The 24,457-nt window shown below is 39.3% G+C and overlaps 1 protein-coding gene across 5 annotated transcripts in view; it reads right to left on the bottom strand.

The window, feature by feature from the left end:
- Positions 1 to 24,457, bottom strand: part of Dclk1 (doublecortin like kinase 1) — a 327,730-nt gene that overhangs the window by 78,824 nt on the left and 224,449 nt on the right. For 3 of the 5 annotated variants that reach the window (XM_048800837.1, XM_048800838.1, XM_048800840.1), the window contains exons 4-5: positions 19,174 to 19,290; positions 1,870 to 1,964 (exon numbers count right to left, since the gene is read on the bottom strand). In XM_048800837.1, the coding sequence (XP_048656794.1) occupies positions 1,870 to 1,964; positions 19,174 to 19,290 (212 nt within the window). Of the gene's footprint in view, positions 1 to 1,869; positions 1,965 to 2,895; positions 3,259 to 19,173; positions 19,291 to 24,457 lie in introns of those variants that run through there. The other 2 variants (XM_015484208.2, XM_048800839.1) reach the window with 1 other exon arrangement.

The following is a 24,457-nucleotide window of genomic DNA, read 5'->3' on the forward strand; positions in this document are numbered from 1 at the left end:
CAAAAAAAAAACCTCAAATGGGATCTCTTTCTCCTCTCTCTCAAGGATGATGCTTGTCCTGGTAGTTTAAATGGCAAAATGAAGGATCTGTCAGAGAACCACACCTTATAATCATTTCCCAAGTGCTAAAAATGTTCATTATATAAGCCAATGACTACACAGCCAGATGGAAATTTTCTGCCTCAGTTGGACAAATCCAGTGGAGCGGAGACTACAGAGGGCAAAGATGCACGTTTTAACTTCATTCTGCCAACAAAGGACATCTGAGCAAAGCTTTCCTTCCCAAGATGGAGGGGTCTTCACTATCAACAAACAGTTTGCATCTGTAGCAGGGATTCTCAATCACTCTTAATTTGATATCAACATCAACAACTAAACATGAGCTTCATCAATAAATCTGGAATCTGAATTTAATTGGATCAAAGAATAAAGGGGGATTTCTGTGCTAGGTGTACTCTCCAAAGCCTCCATTTAGTTAGAGACAGGGTGGGAAACTTTTCTGAAAGAGGATCCTTAATGTGCTGTATCTAATACAATCCCTATAAGATTAGAGCCTTACTGGGTGACATTTACATGAAAAGAATGGCCACACAGGCTCTTTCTTCACTCATGGGTAGGGCTTTAGGAGATTATACAAAATTGGCCAATTCTTCTTTGATTATTTGTTAATGATTCTGGACTTTATAATGCCCATATAGAAGCTTCATCCAACAATCTAAACAAGTTCAGCCTCATGCCAGGTGAATCAGTGAAGAAAGATAATAAAGCCTGACACCTGGTGCTACAGGCTCCAGTGGGACTAGGAACTGACCAAGTCCCCCTTCTCCCCTCTGTTGAGATGGCCAGTAGTTCTGTCAGCCTTAAGACCCAATCTGGGCAGGAGACTTGAAGAGAGGGGCTTCCATTTGGGGTGAAGCTTAAATTTATGGAATCAAGAAGTGTCACTTTAAAAAAACATAACAAAAGAAACCAAATTCAAGAATCCAGTATTTGAGTGCAATAGCCGTGAGAAACCTAGCTTATTAAAACATTTGGTGACTATCATCATAATAAACTCTCCTAAGGGCACGCCCTCCCCTGACCTTAATTTTGAAATCAAAACCATGAGAGCCTTCTATTTCCTTCCTTGAACCTTCCCCAATCCCCCTCTCCAATTTTCTTATTCTTGTCTTGGTGTTACTGGAAAGGTCAAATAGGACAGGCTGTGAGGGGACAGAACAGTAGTTCTTCCACCCAGAATGGAGAGCTAACTCTTACTCTGTTCCTTAACATGCAGAAACTAACACTGTTTTGCAACTTTTTCACTTTGTTCTCCAAGCTCAGCCAATTTCTCTCTTATTACACAAGAGGCTCAAAATAAATACAAGTAGAGATGAGAGAGCATGAGCTCAATATGGGTTTCATTCACAAAACCATTTAGCCTATGTACCCACCCCCTATCCCAGGAGCTCCTGGCTGCTCTGGAACACCACTCTAAGTCACACAGCAACTCCCCTCCATCCCAAAACAGCACTCTTCCTTTTCCTGAAGGGGCTGGTAATCAGTGATGCTATCTAATAAAATTCATTACCATTAAGGAAGCTTAAAAACTAGTGCTTATAAAGTCTGTGCATTTAAAACAAAAAAAGAAAAAAAAAAGAGGAACGTATTTAAAAGTGAAGCAGCCAATGTACATTCTCTTTAGAGTTAAGATCTGGACCAAGATGATGGAGAAATTAAAAGCCCAGAGTTCTCACTACACCATAGCAATGGTCAGTGACCCAGTATTGTCACCCCCTGCCCTGGCGTGGTTATTCCCTAGCAGCACTATTGGTTTCTTGCATCAAGGCTCAGACAGAACTTAAACAGATAGCTTGCTTGTTTCCTTACCCTCTGCTTCCGCAGGCTTCCTGGACTGGTGGGTGATGGGCTTGGCGACTTGCCCGATCGAGGAGTAGAGAGCTGACTACCAGGGGTTCCATTAACTAGAAGTACAAAGAATCACACAGAGAGAAAAATGGCATGTTAAATAATTTTCATGACAATTCATCTTTTCAGAGAAACAAACAGAGAGGGACATCTGCTAAAATTTAGATATTCATTTATCTGTATCATGGAGAAAAGCCTTAGAGGGATAACTGTCTTCAGAAAGTCACTATTTTGTGAATCCTGCGTTTAATAGAGCCGCAGGTTACATAATAATTTTTAAAATGTACTTTTTACAACTTCTGATGAAAGTATTAATAATAGCTTTATCTGTGCCAACAGAGAATTTAAAAATGAGGTTAAGACATTTTCAGTGAGATTCCTCCTTTTCTTTAGATGCCCCATGCTAACCCAGTAGGAGCAAATGTTAGCACAGCTCACAAGGTACATCCTCAGATCACTGTGGGTATTTTTGTTGTTGTTGTTTGTTTTTAAACAATTACTTACTTAATCACTTCTGGAAGTTCCTGTGTCCATGTGTTCCCTATTCATCCACCAGCCTGATTCTGGTGGCCTTGCTTTAAACAGTACAAAGTAATTGGCCACAGACACTGAAGAACTCCTCACAGTTTGTCTGTGCTGCCATTGAAAATTAAAGCTGTTCTCTAGCAGGTTCAAATCACTGGAATTGTGCCTCATTCTCAACGTTTGAGAATTAGAATACACTATTGTCATTAAACTGAGATAAACCCACAGAACTCAAAAAAGCAATTCTTTTCTCTAAGCAGCATTGCCTCTAAGAACAGAGAAAACACCTAGAGACAGATTTTTTTTTTTTATCAAGACACATAAAGTTGCCTCTATTTTACCTGTAAAAATGACATTACAGTCCACACTGAGTAAGGTAGAACCAGGCAGGAGACACATAACACTCTGGAGGTGTACAACAGACACTTTCCAGGAGGGAGAGCGACAGTGCATTCCACTTACCTTCAATGAGTTCTAACATGGACACAGTGTTTGACCTGACAATGGCAAGAGGCAAGATCTCCTCTCAGCACTAAGCCAAGCACCAGCGGAAGTAGGGACGCGGTTGGATTAGTTAAGGCTCAGGGTAGGCAGTGGCTAAGGCTGCGCCCCGAGCAGCTGAATGAGATGCAGGATTCATCAGCAGATGCCTTTTCTGCGTAAGGCTGACGTCTTCCGAGCAGCAGTGGGAGGTGCGGGTTCTGTCTTAGTCTACATCAAAGGTGTCAATTAAGCCTCATGCCAACGCGGAGCCACTGCTACCCCCACCGACACACTCACTCCCGGAAGCCCCAGCCTTCCCAGTCCTTTGCACTGAATCATAATAAAGTGCTCTGGGGGCAAGAGCCCCAGTGACTCATCTGAGAATCAAAATGACAATAACTCTTTTAAAGCCTGGCAACTACTAGGTAATAAGGACACCCTCACAAAATTCACTGGCAAGGTACAGTGTTTATTGATTTTTCCTAAACCATGTTTTCACAAAAACTTAACGGCCCATGAAAGTGGGAAGCTCCTTGTTTTCATCTCCTCCCAAGACCTTAAAAAAATGTCACACACGGTATGTTCTATGCATGTCTAATTATTCTGCACCAATAAAAAGAATGTCAAGTACCTCATGCAGCACTAATTTGCAGTTTTGTCTTTGAAATGTATTTGGTGACTCCTTCTTAAAAAACAAAATCTGTGGGTTTTCTTTCTTTCTTTTTTTTCAGAGTGAAATGGGAAGCTGAGAATGCTTTAATTTACTTGTATACTACAGAATTTTCTTTGCTGAATGAGCTTCCTGCTTGAGACTCAACACATTGGACTTCCCAGCCAGTGGCTCAGTAATGACAAGGACAACAGAATGGTACAGAGGCAAAAATCTACTACCAGCATGGGAAGAGATACACTGCTGATTGACCAGGAATGTGCTGTATACATGTAATATATTCTATGCCCACTTCTAGTCCACTTTATATCTTTATGCAATACCTAAAGAATACTCAGACTGAACTGGAAAATGAACAAATAGGAAGTGAACCCTGTATTAACACTTTTCACTCTGGGGTCTCTAATCTTACCAAGTTGAATGGGAAATGAAGAAAAAGAGGAAAACAGTCCTAGGCATAAACTTCTCACTTTAAGAATGCAAAACAAGCTGGGGGCGGTGGCCCAGACACTTAATCCCAGTGGCTTGAGAGGCTGAGACAGGAGAATTCCAAGTTCAAAGCCAGCCTCAGCAACTGCGAGGCATTAAGCAACTTAGTGAGACCGTGTCTCTAAATAAAGTACAAAATAGGACTGGGGATGTCCCTGAGTTCAATCCCCAGTACCAAAAAAAAAAAAAAAGCAAAACAATAACAATATATTTGTACCTAGTAAGTACCCATTAAATATGTATCTCAGTTTATTGAAAACTTATTTTGTATGTATCAGTCAATACACTTAAATCTCTTTATAAATGCACATACATTTATGCATTTAAGTGTATACATATTATCTCAATTAAATCTCACAGACTCTGAGGTTGACATAATTATTTCTCTCCATTTCACTGATGAGAAAATAGAGTCATAAAAATGATGATCAATTTGACAAACAAATGGGGGATAGAGGCCAAAATCTAACCTAAATAATCCAAAACTACACCTTCACTAGCTGCACCAGCCTTCTACCCCAGGGGAAAATCAGAGAACTAAACTATTCATTACAATGCAGCATTTTGAAGGGGGAAGTCCTGGGTGTTGCTATTGGAATTCTAACAGGTTCAAATCAGGAAGGTCTACAACCAAAGGAGTCAAGGTTGACCTTGGAGAGGGCAGTGGGTAAGGGAGTTAGCCAGGTGATTTTGCAGAGGGCACAATGAGGGAAATGCATCTCAAGCCCAGGAGACAAGTGTTATTCATGGAAGTGACCTGAATAAATTAGCCACAACAGGTAGGTGAAGTTGGACAGAGAAAAGTGTTGAATGAGGATGGAGGAAGAGACAGAGGCTGCAGGAAGTGCAAAGCATTAAAATTCAGGTGAAGGAGTTTGGTTTTTATCCAAAGGGCAAAGAGAAGTTATTGAATGATTTTAAGTAGGAGCAGAGGGATCAGGTTTGCATTTTAAAGAGCTCTCAAGAGCTCTTGGCCTGCCAAGAATGGCAGAGAGGGGAACAATACTGGGCACAGGCTAGTCCTTATGAGAATGTCAAGGTGGGGGAAAGCAGGACACATTAAGGTTCTATGGCCAGAGATGGTGGTGAGATTTGGCTCAGGGTAGACAGTGGGGGTGGAAGTAAATGGAAATGTTGCAGAGATATTTAAGAGGTTAAAAACTATAGAACTACAGTATTTGCCAAAGGATTGGTTGAAGATTAAAGGGAACAAGTTCCAAAGGATAAGAGAGAGTTGGGACACACTGAACTGAAGGTCCTCACGTGATCTCAAGTCTGTCACACTGGTCTGTGTTGCTTTTCCTGTTTTAGAGGAAGAAACTGACTTTCAAAGAAGTGACTTGCTCAAAGACAAGCCACTGAAAGGCAGCAGAGCTAGAGCTGAGCCTCACTTATGTCTCATTCAAAAGCCTTAGCACTTGTCCCAGGAGCAACCAGTCTGGTCCTAGCACCTCAGGCATACAGAACTTCCACCCCACCTGCAGAGTGGGCACCTCAAGCCCTCTCCCTCACTGGGGTCCTTGGACCCACCTCCTTGCTTTAAAGACACTGGGTCCAGTGCTTTTTCTTCTATTACCATCAGTCTGGAAAAATGAAACCCAAATGCCAAACACATCATTTACGTTTTACAACATGACCTGCCTGAAAGTGGGGACAGTCTGTCCTCTTAATGTCGGAGGTCTTTTCAGACTCTTTCTAAGCCCAAAAGCATTAGCCACCTCTTAAAATGGCTCTTGACACCCAGAAGGTATTACACTCCTTCTTGTTGAATCTTTGCTAGAATACTTTTATAAGTAATTTTGACGCCTGTATTGAGTTTATTTGCTTTTTATTCTGTGACACCACAAGTCCCTGAGTGCCAGTGAGAAGGGCTTTGTTACTTATTCATTTGTACTTATTAAAATTCAATTGGCATTATTTTCCAGAGGCCCTTATTAAACAATTCTTTACCTTGAATGGGGAAAATTTTCAGCTTCATGTGGTTATTCTTAAATAGCCAAGTCTAAGAATGAATTATTTCAATCTGAATTCACTGAATTTGGAATTAATAAAGAATTCACCACTGCCTTATGCCCAGTTTTGGTTTCCTTCACTCAGATCGGTCTGGGTACATTTTCCTTCAATCCTGAATTCCCTTGCTTTGCTTGTTACCTCTTGAATGAAAAGTGCTAAACTTTAGGATGGATTATTAGCAGATACCATGATGGTCACTTACATAACTGGGCCCCAAAGGGCTGTGGAAGAAATCTGAGCACAGGACTCTTACCGGCCCATATCCATGACACTTTCTTTCAACTCAGCTGTCACCTACGTCTATCAGGGATCGAACAGTACACAGTAGTCTCTCCTTATCTGTGTTTTTACTGTCCACAGTTTCAGTAACCCGAGGTTAACTGATATCTGAAAATATTAGTAAGTAGAAAACTCTAGAAATAAACCAGTCATAGTTTTAAATATCTCTCATTACAGTGCATTGTTGTAACTGTTGCATTTATCATTAGTTATTGTTGTTAATCTCTTACTAACTCATAAACTAAACTTTATCAAAGGAGGTATGTACAGGAAAAATGTAGTATATATAGGGTTTGGTACTCTCTTAGGTGTCAGGAATCCATGGAATATCTTGGAATGTATCCCTGTTGATGAGGAGGGATAATTATGTATTGGTGATAGCACATTGTTAAATAATACCACTCATGAAGTGTCTGGATTCACTTCTTTCTCCATAATTTCAGACAGCTGATCCTACTCTTTTTTTTTTTTTACTAATTGAAGCTACAAAGTCAGGGTTCTGTATCAACCCATTAGTACACAGAGTGTACACTAAGTACACGCTAGACTCTCGTTGGTCCTGTTCTCCAGGAAGCTCATAATTGAATATGAAAGTTACCAAAACATTATAGAATTTGAAAATACTTGGCTGATCCTTGACTAATCCATGATTCCTTTTAAATGACTTTAGACATATGTGTCTGTTATATTGAGCAAACCCCTCTTTGAACTTAAAGGGTTTATTTTCTTTATAGTTGTACTCTTAAGACTCAGACACCAACTGCAAGGTCTCAGACTGGTCCTGAAATTAGAGAAATTTCTAAGCAAGACAATTTAATTGAAAGGTGAGCACTTTTTAAATTGTGTTCTTGCCATATCCAGACACTGTGCTAAATAGAGTGGATTCAAAAATAAAACACACAGAAACTGTATGGATTGGTCTAGAGTCACCAAACATGAGAGTATGTATATCACCAGGAATAAAATGAGACTTCATGGGAAAAAATCAAACTTCTGCTGAAATGGGACTTTCCTAAAACACTAAGTGTCTATAGGAAGTAAGTAAGGACATCTAGTTCTCTCTGGGGAGAAGAGGGGAGGGGGAATAGACACACACGTGACTATTTTAAAATACAAAATCTATTGAAATAAAAGATCAGAGCTTAAACAACCGGAGTTGGTTCTTTGTACCCAAATCAGAGAGTTGATGAACTTTTGATCTGTCCTTTCTTTCTTTGGATGCACAGATCTCAAAGCTATTATCAAATATGGACATGAAGAGAGGACAAAAGGATAATTTATACATCACTACTTTCTATAAAGCAGTAATGAACTCTGCTGGGAGAAACTCCAGACAGGAAACCAACTCATACACACTGCTACCACCTGCTACAAGGCCCCTCCTTGCTCTCTAGAAAAAGGAAGACTGCTAGGACTGAACACCTGAAATGTTTTCTGCGCGGCTTTTCCTGCATTTAAATATGGTTGTGGTATAAGAAACAATGTCTATATAACTCCATTTGATCCTTACTACTTTTCTTTATAAAAAGATTTTACCAAGTATTTGTATTTATAATTTTGTCCTGTTATCAAACAAAACCTATTCTGATGATTTTATCAATATCTTAGCAAAGTCAAAAGAAAGCAAAAAGCACACATTGAAAAACCTAGAAAATATATATTAAATGGTAGAACTATGTATAGTTGATATTCCTACATTTCTGAAATGTTTAATGATGATAATGTGTTACTTTATGAAGAAGATATTTAAAAATTAATTTCTTAATAGGGAGTTTTATTTTATGACAAAATAGTGATTTTGAAGTCAAAATAAGCTTCAGAGTGACAATCTTCAATGGTTATTGGGTGTTTTTTTTTTTTTTTTTTTTTTTTTGTCTTGTTTTCTTTTTCTTCTCTATAATGTCTTTTACTCTTCAGGCCAGATCATTTTTATATTCTTTCAAGCATATATAAACTTCAACATTTTTGCTATACCACAAAATTCTGGCATTTCTTTTCCTCCTCTTCTTTTTTTATTTTATTGCAACAGTGAGTAACTTTTTGGACATGAAATCTACCTTGCCATTTCCCTGTCTTCTTTTAGCACACAGAGAGGCTCATTTATTTCTGTCCTGCATTTGTTGGGTTGAAGGGAGGGAATGTGTTCATATATATATGTGTATGTCTGTGGTTTGGGGAGGTACATCGCTAGGGAGTTCTGGCTTCCAGCCTGAGACTGGCCCTCACTTCCTAATCCTGTCAATGCTGTAGATTCTCTTTTCCCAACCCTTGTCCAGTGCTTCTCACATTATTGAGAAAAAAAATGAAAGAAAGAAGAAAGGAAAGACATGTGGACACACATACAAAGAGATAAGAGATGACCATTTAACAGAGTAAGAAAAAAGGTGTTCTTTCCTAATTCTAGCTTCTCATGTGCTCACCTCGTACAGGTACGTAGAGCTTTGATTTTTTTCCAAAGGGACTATCTGCTGAGAATAATGGGGATAAGGGAGAGGAAGAAACAGAGGAGAGGAAGAAAGGGACATGACTCTGAATTTTTTAAATAAGTACTTAGAGAAAGTTCCTTAAACCTCAGAAAATCTAGGCAAGCTCATCAGCTTCTAGTATTTCTTAGTTCATTCACACCGTCAACATTTACCAGTTGGAACTCACAGGTGTCATAGAACATACAAAGAACTCCTGCTTTGAGACTTTGCTATCTGGTAGGGTGGTGCAACATGTCACCTGCTGACTGGGAGCCCAACCAACTGCAGAGCTAGAGAAGACTCTCAACGGTGAGATAAGATGACCAGGGGACATTTTGCTTAGATCAGTCGGGCAGAGTTGGGTATTGTGTTAGTCAGATTTTCATCATTGTGATCAAAATACATGACCAGGACAACTTACAGGAGGAAAAGTTTATTTGGGGCTCACAGTTTCTGAGGTTCAGTCTAGTTAGCCAGTTTACCCCTCTGGGCAAGAGGTGAGGCAGAACAGCACAGCAGAAGTGCATAACAGAGAAAACCGGCTTGGTTCATGACAGCCAGGAAACAGAGAGAAAGCTAGACACCAAAGAAAGCTAAACTCCAAAGGCACCCCCCCACCAGAGGCTGACTTCCTCCAGCCCCCCGACCACTTGCCAAAAGTTACTACCCAGTATGATCTAATCATTCCACTTCTGAACATTCCTGTGTTAACACAGGAGATTTTGGAGGACACTTTATATTCAAACCACAACAGGTACATTGTTGTTGTTGTTGTTGTTTTGGTGGGTGGGTGAGGTACAAGGGATTGAACTCAGGAGCACTTGACCACTGAGCCACATCCCCAGGCTTATAGTGTATTTTTATTTAGAGACAGGGTCTCACTGAATTGCTTAGAGTCTTGCTTTTGCTGAGGCTGGCTTTGAACCCATGATCCTCCTGTCTCAGCCTCCTGAGCCGCTGGGATTACAGGTGTGCCCCACTGTACCTGGTGATGCATTGGTTTTTGACATCAGAAGTGACAGAGGAAGACATTGTATGTCAGGAATAAAAATGTGGAAAAGTCCAAAAGTTACCTGGGGAAAACACATTAGTTTCTAGGATGGAGAAGAAAGAGATGTGGCTGGAAAGGGCTGATTTGTTCAAATCAAAGATGGTCCTTCACCTGAGACAGGAATTTGGACTGCCTGACAATGAGTAAAGGCAGGAAGTGGGACACTGGTGTGCCAAGCAGATGTAAGAAGCAAAGAACGAAGGCAAGGAGGTCAGCGGGTAGATAGTGTCTGTAGCCTGTGAGAAGCAGAGGAGTCCTAGAACAATAGGGAGGCCGCCCAGGTGGAAAGGGAGTAAGAGAAAGCGTTGCAAAGGGCCCCAGACGAACTGAATGTGGAAAGGAGGAGAGAAGGAATTAAAGATTATTTTACAGTAAAAAGGAAAAAAAGTTTAACTCAATAAAATACGATCATCTAGAGTTGTTAGGTATAAAATGAAGGAATGTTTGAACCCCTATCAGAGGGGATCCAAGGACCAGCTGTAGTTATTACAAGGGAATTGGGCAACCATGGGCACCAGTGGCTGGGGTGGTGAGAGTCAGGACTGAGTGGGAAGCCTCTCTGATGCTCTACCCCACCAGTAGCTGCTGGACAGAGCCTATTCCAGTGAAGCTGGAAGTCAGCCTTGGGGCAGCCCTGTAATGGCCCCATGGAGAGCATTCCCAGACAAGGCCCCATGACCACTGAAATAGCTCCTTCCCAGGCATCCAGTGGGGTCCAGCCAAATCCTATGACCTTCTTTCAGATGCTACTTTACTTCTCAGCATCCACCACATCCATCCACCTCCATCTTGACTTTGCCTCTTTGACTCTGATACTCTACTCCATGTCCTCTGGTCTCCTCCCCTGATCTGCTCTGAGAATTGCACGTGTTCCTCAGGGTTCCATTTTCATCTTCACAAATCTCTCAATGGGGGAGAGGAAGGAATCTTACATTTCTGTTATTGAAATCACTCCTATCTGCCAGCATCTCCCAAATAGACCTTGTCAGCTTCAACACAGTTCCTTATTGCTAGTTGCCTACTGACCTTTCCAAAGCATCTCACACTCCCCATGTCTAAAATGGGGTTCATTCCCTACCTCCCTTCTTCACTGGACAAACCTAAACCTGCTCCTCATTCCTGATTCCTCTCTTCCTCTGGCTTCACAACCAGTTAGATTTCTGGTTTCATTTCCCTTTTGAAGTCTCTCCCATTCCTAATGGGGCTGTTTCAATTCTGTCCTGATAACTTCTTTCCAGGATGACTGCTGGAGCCTCCTAGAGTTATCCTGATCCCTCATAGGGAACCATCCTTTCTAATATGGTGCCATTGTTCCTAAAACTCAACTGTGATTTATCAAGCTCTTGATAAAAATCCCCTTTCACCTCCTAATATGCCTTCACAGCCCTGTGCACTCGGACAAGCAAATGGACTATCACCATGTTCTTCAGCCCTTTCCTAGAATTCTATTATTTATTTTATTGGATTAATAACTGTTCCCTAATATGTCATATATTTTCATGGGTTTGTGCCTTATCTCAAAAAGGGAGTGTCATCCTGGCCCTTCTTATTCTGACACAATTCTTCTCGTACCAATGTATAAGTCCTTGTCTCTTAGAAGTTTTTTTTTTTTTTTTACCCTATTAATGAGATTGAACCCTTTCTTTCTCTGGGCTTTCATGTCATTTACCACACAATTACAGAAAGTGCTGTATATGTTTGTCTCCCAATTAGAATACAAGCAACTTTAAAGGCAAGGACTGTGGTTTAATTATCTCTGTATCCTTGGGGCCTAATACAGGCCTGAAACACGGCAGACACTTGGGAAATGTCTAATTAACCTGGGGCATCAACAGTAGGGAGTTATAAAAGAGGCTGATGTAGGCTGCTGTTCCCAAGTAAACAGTAAGTCAAGATAATGGTTCAAAGCTTTGAAGAGTATATTTGAGTATCTTTCTGGGGTCAGTACTAGGGGGAGCTGATGAGTGAAAAGACAGACAATGGACAAAGGGATGGGTTCTATATGCAGCAAGAAATTCCCCAAATTCAAGAGATGAATCACCAGCCTCTTGATTTTCTTGGTGTATATTGTTTTCAACGATTCCTTTGGAGCCTCAAAGCAGAAGAGATCCTCCATGGAACAAATAAACCTGAAATATCTGCACTAAAGGAAAAGACTGAACTAAAGATTAATAACTAGCAATCTGCCTTTGAAGGCATTGCATAGAAATCAAAAGAATTTGACAAATTGGACTAGTGAGCTGATTAAAATTCTCTTCACTTCCCTAGCTTTGATTCTTATCTTATCTGCATATGTTGCATAAAATATTTTATATAACCATAAAAAAGTAAAATTTGAATAGCATAAATAAAAAGACTTAAGAATTTCCTGAGTCACATACAAAAAGTTGCATGCCTGGGGAGTATGGAATGGGGTTTCAGTGGTATAAGTTCACTAAGGGTATCCAGTTTTTCTCTCTTCCATATGCTCACTCTTGCATTCCCAGTACCCAGCATTGATGATCCATGGTGGGTTCTCAGTGTGTACTGAAAAAATCAATGATTGTTGCTATGAGTATCTCTCAAGACTACTTTGTCATCCTAGATATTCTTTCAATTATCTCTAGACTACTTATAACACCTAATATAATGTAAATACTATAGAAAGAGTTGTTATACTGTATTATTTAGGGAATCGTGACAGGAAAAAATGTCTCTCCATGATCAGCACTGACACAATATTTTTTTCATGAATATCTTTGATATTCATATGAAGTTGTGGAGTTAATAGATATAGAATCTGCAGATACAGAAAGCAACTGTGCATTAGACTATGTGCTTCTGAAGGGAAAGAAAGTGCATTAGTTCATGCTCAAATTGATGGGTGCAAGACAGCATGGAGGGTTTGATTATGCTTGCTACTATTTCTATAGATTGATATTTTAGATTGAGGATGTCATTTGTTATGGTTTGAGTGCGAGATGACTCCCAAAAGCTCACATGTGAGAAAATAGAAGGTTTAGAGGAGAAATTATTGGGTTAAGACAGGCTTAACCCAATCAGTGTACTGATACCCTGATGGGATTAACTGAGTGGTAGCTAAAGGCAGGTAGGGTGTGGCTGGAGGAGGTGGGCCATTAGGGGCATGCTTTTGGGGAATACATTTTGCATCTAGTGAGTAGAGTCTCTCTTTGTTTCCTGATCATCATGTGAGCTGCTTCCCTCCATCACACTCTTCCACCATGTTGTTCTGCCTCACCTCAGGCCCTGAGGAATGGAACCTATTGTCTATGGATTGAGACCTCTGAAACTGTGAGCCCCCAAATAAAGTTTTCCACTTCTATAATTATTCTTGCCAGATCTTTTAGTCACAGCAATGAAAAAGGCTGAATAAAACATTATTCTATGAGAAGTTGGCAATGTATCGAAACACAATAAAACTCCAAAACAAAACAAAGCAAAATTCCCCAAGTTCTAAAAGATCCAAGAAAAGGTCAAAATTTTGAAATATGTAAGTTTTAAGGAGGACTGAAGCAATAAAACTTCAAGACAGGGACACATGGTTTTCTTATACTTTTCACATGAAGAAAACAATGTAAAACAAAATTCAAACTTTGTTGGTCTTTATTGAAATCAAATTAGTGCATATTCTATTGTTATTTTTGGAGATATTTTGTTATAACTTTTCTATACAGGTAAAGGCATTTGCTTTAAATAATTTACTTTTAAATTACGTATTTTATAAGATGTCTGTGTTTCAAGAAAACACATGTTTAAAGAGTTAACCCATATTAAACATGCTTTATGATGCTCTTATATATTCTTGTTTCTTTAAGAAGTAACTAAAAACCATTTTTCCAGTTTCTCAGTGATTCTGTATTCCAAGTCCCAGTCCTGGGGGTTTGATATTCTTTTGGGTGTTGTTAAAGTTTCTGGTTTCTCTTTCTTCTAGTTCCATTTTCATTCTTTTGGCCCCTTCTGTAATAGAGACTAATAATAATTCAACAGCTATGTGAGTTATGTTATCTACAAATTATTTGGGGGGCCTTGACCTCTGTGCTTCTTGAGAGTAGGAGCTCCTTCCTTTCATCTCTACAACATTAGCGCCTAGCAAATGCTCCATGCCAGCAAGCCTGTGACTGAAATTTATGAATGTGTAAATGAACACCTTACATGAATAAATCACTTTTAACTTCTTTGAGTCCTGAGAAGAGAAATGGGTAAGGATAGAAGGAAGATTTATAGAGGATTCTTGTTCTTGTTCTAATGCTGACCTACAAAGGCAAGTTTCTGTCCACCACTGACAAAGTTGGGGCAAATCATTCACCTTTCTGGGAAGCTGGTACTAGAAGACTAATATTTAGGCTTCTGTGGTAAGGTATTATGTTACCAATTAAGGTATGATGTTACCAATTCAAAATAAGATACTAGAGTAGCTATATCCTGGCAATTAAAACTCCTATAAGTGGAGCAAAGATGCAGGTATCAAAGACGGCCAGCTTGTAGCTAGAGTGCCATGAGCCCCAGGTACCAGCCTTGTGCTGCTGCTCAAGTCTGACTGGCCAGAGCTCTGGACTCAGCCCTGCCTCTGCTTCCTAATTTCTACACACAAATCACAATAGCTTGTCACATTTGTTGAGAGATGGCTGGGAGGATCACAAAAGATCAAAGGGATTAAAGTCCTGTGTACACTCTGCTGTTTCATTTAAATCTAAATTAACCATATGCTATGGTTCAGACAAGTGTCCCTTGAAGGCCCACATGAGGAAGGCTTGGTCCCCAGCCTATGGTGCTATTGGGAGGTGACAGAGCCTTTAGGAGGGGCCTAGTGGGAGGAAGTCAGGTCACTGGAGGCATACTCAAAGAGGATTGCAGGATACTGATCTCTCTCTCTCTCTCTCTTTATTTGCTTCCTGGCTGCCATGAGGTAAGCAGCTTCCTCTGGCATGCACTCCCATCATGAGATACTGCCTTGCCACAGGTCCAGAAGAAATGAGGTCAACCAATCATGAACTGAAATCTCCAAAATTGTGAGCCAAAATAAACCTTTCCCCCTTTCAGTTGATTATCTCAGGTATTTTGTTATAGTAACAGAAATCTAATAGCTAACACACCATATGATTGTTAACAGGAGCATGACCCTAACATTGAGCAAATGTTAACTTTTAAAAAAAAATATATTTTTAGTTGTAAATGGACACAAGATCTTTGTTTATTAATTTACTTTTATGTAGTGCTGAGGATTGAACCCAGTACTTCACATGTATGAGGCAAGCACTCTACCACTGAACTACAGCCCCAGCTCCAAACGTTAACTTTTTAATATGCCCCAATTTCTAAATAATGTAGGAAGATGCATTTTGGAAGTTAAAATTTAAAAAACTGAAGTAGAAATTATTTCTAATTTTAGATTAATGTTTAAGGAGAAAAAAAAACAAAGACTATTTAATGTTCAAAAGCCAGATTCATAGTGGTAACTGAGTATGGGGTAATATCAATATTTCTCAGATATTAAAATAAAATCATTCACTGGCTGGGGTTGTGGCTTAGTGGTAAAGCACTACCAAGCATGTGCGAGGCCCTGGGTTCGATCCTCAGCACCACACAAAAATAAATAAATAAATAAAAGGTATTGTGTCCAACTACAATTAAAAATAAAAAAATTTAAAAATAAAATAAAATCATTCACATTCTAGTCCCTATGATTTATGAAAAGCACCAAACTGGTTATTTTAAGAAAACTGACGCAATTAATATAGACATAATTTAGTGCCCTTTCTCCTGGTTTCAAGTCACACAGGTGAGTAGGAATGGGAGGCCTGGGCCAGAGCAGTGCAGGAGCCCAAAGGAGGGCTTCCCTGACATACTGCAGCTGTGCTTGCCCCCATGAGAATGGCAGCACCACTAGAATTCCTAAACTCTGGGCTCAGATTCCCCAGAAATGGAGTGGTCATGAGGTCATTGGCATAGTTCACCCATTAGTGACTGGAAACTGGCTGCTCTGTTAACCCTCTGCAGATTAGAGTCATCCAGAGGAAGGTGGTAATACTTGAAAGCAAGTCAGAATAAAGGGATAATCTTTGCTTATTAAGAGCTGGAAATAACTGCATATTGTAACCAGAAAATGGCTGTGTGTCATCTCTTCTAAGTCAAAATGCAGGAAATTGAAAATTTCATGTACATAAAAGGCTCCCATTAAACAAATCACCTTTGGTACCATATAATTTTTTTTAACTAAAAGCTAATTTTAAAGAACACATTGATTTAAAAATGGATTTGGATTTCATTTTCTTTATGGGAATAATACCTGGCCTGGCTTACCTATCACAAATTCCAAATTAATGCTGGTTAAATCAACTAGGTTTTAACTAGAGTTGAAAAGGACTTCAAGCAAACAATAGAAAATGGAAATATTTGTGCAAAGCACCCTGCTGATTTTGAAGTAATGTGTCTACCTACCTTATGCTTCCAAGAGAAATAATTACAAATGTTGGCAGTAACAGATACAAATTACATTTAATTATATTTGCCTACCTGTTTTTTGAGTTTGCACGATTATTTTTGGTAAGTGAATATAAATCTAGAGATGCCAAATGGTAACTATGTTATCTGTTAATTCTAAGTTGAAATTATTGCCTGTGTTCATAATTATCTTTTAAGATTTGATTTGTGAATTTATTCTTCAACATGTGCATAACATGGCCCACCATCCCTTTTTTGACTTATAGAGACCAAAACAAACAAAAAAGGAAAAGGAAAAACATGTCCCAGCAGTATCAAATTCCTATAATTGTTAGCAATAAAAACAATAATTAAGAGATATAGTTCATAATGATTATCTTGAAATATCTATAAGGTAAAGACATAAGAATTAGGCTCATCGCTCTCATTATCAGATGTCCCTCCTTCTGAAATTTGTTATTAGGATTAATGCTGTGAAGAAGGAGAGTAGAAAGATTAAGTAAAAATCTGTCAAAGTCTAAGGTAGTTTGAATTGGGGATTAATTTTGTCTTTTAATTTTGATTTTTTTTTTTTTAATTTGCAGTGTTGGGGATTGAACCCAGGGCCTGTGCGTGCAAGGTAAGCACTCCATCACTGAGCTACCCTCCAGTCCAATGGTAATTATTTTTAATAGTATGGATGACATTTCAGTATGTGTGGGAGCTCTTTCTTCTTCACCTTCGCTCATGATTGCACTAAATAACTAAAATTTTTGTGGCAATAGTCTGTTTAGGCTTGTGACCTCTTTCTCCTTTACTGCTCCATAAGATTCATCCCATATCCAGGTTTGGTTAGAATAAAAAATAAAGAATTTCTTTGATGAAAGCCTCATTTTGAACTTGTCAGTCAGTCCATGGGCCTGATAAGACTTCCAGGGGAGTAACATACAGCAATCCTAGAAGCACGCTGTCATTTTGTGGAGTGTGTTTAGGGTATCTCTCTTGAAAGGAGGGACTTTTCCCAAAATGCTAGGGAAGGGATGGTTTTCAGACAGAATTCCTCTTCTAGTTGGTGTCTAATTCTCAGGCCATTGTAAGGAGGTGGAAGAAGTCAACATTTGATGCTCTCCTCTGCTCATTGCTCTATTGGTCTATACTTCAGAGTATCTAGAGCTCTGCTGTTGAGTGACAGGGGCTAGTGATAGACATGGCTACTTAGAGATAAGTGGAAATATAGAAATTAAGTCATTTCTGCAAGGCCAATGAGTTAAGATGAGCATGCCATATCTTTTCCCCTGGGTTACCCAGAATTAAATGAATTTCTGTATTTATTTCCTTTCTGTTACTCATAATCTAGTGGCTCTCAAATTTGGGCAAGCATCAGAATCACCTTGGAGAGCTTTGGAAACCCAAACATCCTGATGGCCAGCTCCAGAGTTTCCGATTCAAGCAGGTCTGCTGAAGGGATCAAGGCCTGGCATGGCTGACCCGTGTTTAGGTGGTAGTGATGCTTCTAGACTGAGAACCACTGTTTCTTGAAATGTGGTCCATGCATCAGAATTACCTTGAGACTTGCTAAAGCACACGTTCATGAGGGAGCAGGGGGTCAGGATGACAAATTTTACCCAGCTCCCAAGTGACTCTCATGAACTCTAAAATTTGAGTCTTACTACCTTTCCCTTAATAAGGACTTATTTTAGGGTTCCATTCAGCCAAGATGAGTTATGTCATGAAGTTCTCTGCTCACCTCTAAACTCAGTGGCAAACACAATGCATCTCAAGTGCCAGTCACATTCTGAGACTTCTTCCCTGGCTAGCTATGATGTAGGCCATGTGGTGGGAAGGGGCCAGTGGTCACCCATCATTGCTATCCTTGGAGTGAGTGTCAGTGGAGAAAGTGGTCTTTGGAGAACTGATAGAAAACAGCAGGATTAGGAAAAGCTCCAAGGGGAAGGTGACTCTTAGAGAACCCAACTGGGCAGGGTGGTCTAGCTGTCCAGTCTATTAGGAGTTCCTTCCTATGCAGCCCCAGCTAGAGCTTTTTACACTCTCTCCCTGGGCTATGCTGTTGAGTAAAGGAAGGACTCCACGTAAGCCCTAAATATCTTTGTAGATATTTTAAGAGCTTTCTTAGCTCTCATGAAATCAGATAATAACCACTTTGTGGTCTGCATCATCTAATAATTCCCATTCAACAATTCAAATCATTTAATAAATAACTCCCTTCCACAGTGAAACAGACCTTAAACTTGAGACCAAAACACAACGCCTTTTAATGGATTCACATCAGTTGTAAGACCTAAGAAGGTGAAGGCAGGCCTGAGATGCTCATTCTGTGCACAGGCCCACTCTTAACACCACACCTGGCCCACAGCCAGACCGCCAGCCAGGGTCACTACAGTGTTGGTCCCTGCTCCACTCTCCCATTTTAGGTGCTTTTAGCTCCACAGTCATGAAAGAAAACTGAGACCACGGTCAAAAGTGTGTTACACACAGGTTCAGCAAAGAAAAATTGGAAACCCTTCATAAGCCAGCCCTCCAAGCAGAATAAATGCCATAACAGAAATTTCTAGACTCTGAAAGATTAGCTTCTGTGGTTGAAATGATAAAAATCGGTGGTGTACTTTCATTTGTGGGTAAATCTGGGTTTCCTGAGTCTCACTGAGTACATTTTTCCAAGCTCAATGTTTTTTTTCCTTACAGCCAACATGCTAGACTCTGGTAAATCTGTTCAGCCGCTCTAACATGTTCTAAAATTATAAACCGGAATCCACACCGTCTTAAAAACCTCACGCTCTGGCTTCACACACCCTCTGCTCCTCATGCATCCGAAATAAGGCAATTGCTTGCAGTCTCCTCTGCTACTTTACCTGAGCTGGTGGAGGCAGGGGATTTGCTGCGCCGGGAAGGTCCTGGGCTCTTGGTGGTGCTCCTGCGGGATGATGAAGCTATTTTGGTGTAAGAAGTGGACTTCACCACACGACATTCTGGGGAAAGAACAACAACCGCACATCAGGATTGGGTCACCACACACGTGCCATCTTGAAATACACAATAAGCTTGGATGTAGAAATATACGGCCACTCTCAGTCATACCTCCTGCCAGCCCAGTGCTTGGCCATGCCAATGGAACCAGGAAAACAACCAGTAAGAACAAGGTGGACTTCTTAGACATGGAAGTCCATAATACTTCAAACCTCTTGCTTACTCTCTGTATAACAAGATTATGGATTCACTGGAAATAATAGGCTGAAAAAGGGGTGCTTTCATTGGGTTTCTCTCCACCCACCTTTGAGCTGTCTGTGTATGTGTATCATTTGTAGAATAAATTATTTACTTTTTTTCTGAGAAAATTTTTAGAAGAAAGCAAAATCTCATAAACTAAGAAATGTGATCGAAGCTTCTACCCTACATGATGGGTCCAAGTTTACTGTTCTGGGGGGGGGTTTCTCATAGGATCATGGTGGGTCTTTACCGTGTGAGGGTAACAGCACAGTTGCTCATAGAGGTAGCACTGGAGAACAGGTGCTGTTGTTCTGCTAAAGGAATCATGTGCACCTGTGTCTCCCCATGACACTGCTACAGAGCTAACTTTTACGTCTATAAAATCATCTTGGACTGAGGACAAGAAACAACTACTTTCATTAGATTTCAATCCTTGGTGTTTGTGTTCACCAAATTCAATGCTAAGTATCCTGAATAGCAAAGAACTTTGTATTTCTCTCTTAGTACGACTCACTGATAAACTTTGCTGTATAAATCCAGGCATCTTATTCTCAAGAAATCACTTAATAATTAAAAATATTTATTAGCTTATAATGTTAATCGATGTTCACTATAGATTGAAAAATACCAAGGATATTTTAGAAAACACTCCAAATACTCCATAATTGAGTAATACTCTTTTGCAGAAGGGGAGTATACAAACCATGAGAAAATTTCCTACTCATTTGTATATTTAAACAATATTGGAATTAATCTGTACACATTCATCTCTCACCAGCCCTTTTTCATATTACAATATCTTGTGAACTCTGTCACTCTGTCATTTAATGACTGCCAAGCATTTCATTGCCTGGGGTACCATAATTAACCAAATTGCTACCATTGGACATTTAACCTTCTTACAATATTTACTATCATAATTACTCAGTAACACTCTTTATATATGAATGGGCAGTTAATTGATTATTTCCTTAGGATAGATTTGGTTCCCTGATATTTGTAACTAGAAACGAAGGGCACATTATAGGTGCTCAAAAACATCTGCTGAATGCTGTAGGTTCGGTGGGCTGAAAGAGAAGCACTTTTAAAAAGCTCTTTACAAATTACCTCCAGAAAGTACTTGATCCAAATCATACTTTCACTACAGCATGAATGACCACTTGCCTGACTCCTCACTGATGTTAGGTGTTATCTTTCTAAAGAAAATTTGTGTGTGTGTGTGTGTGTGTGTGAATTTTTAAACAAATATAAACCTTCATTGCTTGAAATCTGAATTGGTTTGATTGCCAGTAATATTGTACATTTTTTCCCACATGCATATTAGCCATTCGTATTTCTTATTTTTTGCAATTACTTATTCATGTTCTTTGTGCATTTGTAGTTGAGATGTTCTTTTTTTCTAATTGGTTCATAAGAATGTGTTCTACATTAAAATTTTATCCCTTAGTCTATTATGTTATAAATATTTATCTTTGTAGGTAGTTGTCGAAACACGCTAGCCTTTTGAACGTGGTATTCTTTTTAAGTATAGCAGTTTAAAACTATAGTTTATTAACTTTTCCATTGTGCATTTTTAACCATTTTATGTTTTAGTAACCAAGGACTCTCAATTCCCAATCCAATGCTGATGACTTCATCTTTGAAGTCCATGCAATTTTTCATTTTCTAAGTTCAAAACATGTTTCTTTTCCTTATCCACGCTGTTGAATAAAATAGTTCATATTGTTTAATAAAAAAAGAATGAAAGACTTGAATAGGAGATAGGACAAAGAGAAAAAGCCCCATGAATTGAATTGAACTGGGGCAAAAAGAAGAGGAAGAATTTCATGAAGGAGGTGGAGGAAAAAAGAGGGAAAAGGGAAATTCTGTCTTTAGATTTTAGTATTTGTGGTTTCCTCTGCTTTTCCTCATAGCCAAAAGCAGGGAAAAATAAACTAGGGCATTACCACACTTACCCAGATCCCCAACAGTCATTTGGGCCACGGTGGCCATTTTGGCCCACCCAGGTAGCCTTGCCAGGAGATTTCATTTCTTAAAGAATAAGAAGGATCATATGGTGGATCCATTTCTAGTTTTTCGAGGAATCTCCATACTGCTTTCCAGAGTGGTTGTAACTAGTTAATCTGCAGTCCCACCAGCAATGTTTGAGTGCACCTTTCTGCTCACATCCTCACCAGCATTTATTACTGTTTGTGTTCTTGAAAATTGTCCTTCTAACTGGAGCTAGATAAAATCTTAGTGGAGTTTTGCTAGATTTCCCTAATTGCTAGAGACGTTGAACATTTTATCATATAGTTGCTGACCATTTGTTTTTCTTCTTTTGAGAAATGTTATCCAAGAGAACTAAACTCAGTATTCTATAGGGATAGAGCCATCTCAATGTGTATAGCAGCACAATTCACAACAGCCAAACTATAATCAACTCAGATGCCCACCAACAGATGAAGAGATTAAGAATTCTTAAACAATAGAGTTTAATTTAGCCACAAAGAAGAATGAAATTATGGCATTTACTGGTAAATAGATGGAAATGGGAACATAATGCTACGTAAAAAAAAAAAAGTATCAGAAAATCAAGGTCAAATGTTTTCTCTCATGTGGAATCTGGAGCAAAATAAAGGATAGAAGGAGAGGGAGTCATATCATAAAGATCTAAGAAAAATCAGTAAAGTAGAAGGAGACTGAGAGCAAGAGAGGAGGGCTGGAAAAGGGGAGGAAATGAGAAATGAATTTTTAAATATCATGTTATGTGCATATATAAATATACCACAAGGAATTTAACCTTCATATATAATTAGAAAGAACCAATAAAAATAAATAAATAGATGAGCGAAAAGAAGATCAGTAGAGCAGAGGAAGTAGAATGAGAGAAGGGAGAAGGGGAGGGAAAAGTGGAGGGACATGAAATAAAATCCAATTCCATGCATGTTCAAATTTATTGAGATGAACCAAACGACTACATATAACTATAACACTGCAAAAAAAAAAAAAAAAAGGAGAAGAAAAGTCACATACAGGGGCATATTGGCAAAAATTTAAAGATGAATAGCCAAGAACAGAATTAATAATGCAGAAGGTATGATCAGAAACCCCAGGACCATCCACATGGCACAATAATGCCTACAGATGTGTCCATGGAGATTTTAATTCAGAAAGCAGAGCTCTGGAACATGTGAAGGTGACCTTGAATTACCTCAAGACACTGTCCTCACAATTGACAAGACATCCTGGGGATTGTGCAATATTCTGGATATTTGACCAGCCTTTTGGCATTATGTTAAAAACCAAACTGAATGGCCGTAATGGGGCCCATCCATGGGCATGCTGCTGGTTACATTTTCATCAAATGCCCACCATGTGCCAGGCACTGAGAGCTGCAGGCAGATGCAGAACAATTCAAAATTGGAACCTGAAACATACACCACCTGGTAGTGGTGCACAGAGTCTCTCTGGGTGGGTGTGAGTGCCAGCAAGCCCTCTTTTTGCTAATTTTTATTTCATAAACCTCACATTTGAAAAATGTTGGTTAGTGTAATGAATTGTTCTTAAGTAACAATATAGTTTCTCATATTAAATAAAAATGAAGACAATAACAAGGGCAAGATGACCAGAAGATTTTGTCTCAGGTCACGGATATTTAGAGGTCACATAAATTTAAAATAATAATTTAAAAAGATCAGTGTCTGGTTAGTGGGAATGAGTAGTTAAAACAGAAAGGTACCAGATGGTGCCCATTGTTAATAACAGTCATCTCTGGACTGAAACATGAGTTAAGAAGTTGATTTTAGGGTTTATCTCATAGTCACAGGTACCAGATTGCTAGTTACAGCCAGGGCTCTAGATCAGCATAGTAGAACCAATCTTGCCACACGAAGTTAGTATTTTCTAACTACCAGAAGGATACTAGTAATTGTAGTCAGGAAGCTCAGGCTTAGCAGAGCAAATGTAGGTATTTCATTAGATTTCTGAAGGATTGAAAAAGACTTGGGGGCTCATGTCATGCCTCTATTACAACCGTGGCTTCTTTTGAACTTAGTTCTCATCATACTATTAATCGATCATCATTACTCATTTATTAGTCTGCCTCCCACTCCCTCTGTCTATAAGGTACCAACTAGTGCCTGGAATATTAACAAGTTTGGGACAGCTGCTCAGTAAATGTTGGTCTGAATTGCTATTGGCCCTCTTACTATGTGTGAACTCTTGAGCATTCACTGAATGAATCCAATCTTTCACTTTAATGATGAGGAAACTGAGTCCCAGAAAGGCTAAATGACTTGCATCAGAATCTATGTCCCATGAGCTGGTGGCTTTCTCCTTACCCGAACAGCTGAGGTTGTGGCCTAAACATGCTGTTCCATTTGAATAAAGTCTGAGACATTTCTATCAGTGTTCATGGTCAGAGGCCGAGGAGTGGGTGGTGGTGGACCACGGCGAGGATGGCAAACATCGATTTCTCATATCAACAGTCAATTAAAAATGAAAGATGCTGAAACTAAACTTTCTATCAAGATGTCCATTGGATCAGAGAAAAAGAAACAATGAACACTCTTTCAGAAGTGGAGTTATAATGAAGTAATCACTTGGGGGATCATGGAGTCTGAAAGATAATTACCAATATTACAAATCTTGTACCACTTGCCTTCAGGGTAAGAGTGAGGCTTCATGATTCATATTAGGGATTAGTAAAATTCTGAAAGTCTTGGGATGAATAACAGCAGCAGAAACAATACAGAATTATAGTAACCACTGTTTCCCCCCCCTGGGGTCAACATGAGCCCAGTTTAAAAAAAAAAAAATTGCAGCACCAAGGCATAAATTAGAAGTGAAAAAAAGCTCCACTGTCTTTCTTTTCAATTACAGTTTAGATTTTAAGTATTTTAATTAATTTAAGTGGGAATTATATTTTGTAATGATGAAAATGCAGAG

The sequence above is a fragment of the Marmota marmota genome, unplaced genomic scaffold, assembly GCF_001458135.2.
Source record: "Marmota marmota marmota unplaced genomic scaffold, marMar, whole genome shotgun sequence".
In the NCBI taxonomy this organism is placed as follows: domain Eukaryota; kingdom Metazoa; phylum Chordata; class Mammalia; order Rodentia; family Sciuridae; genus Marmota; species Marmota marmota.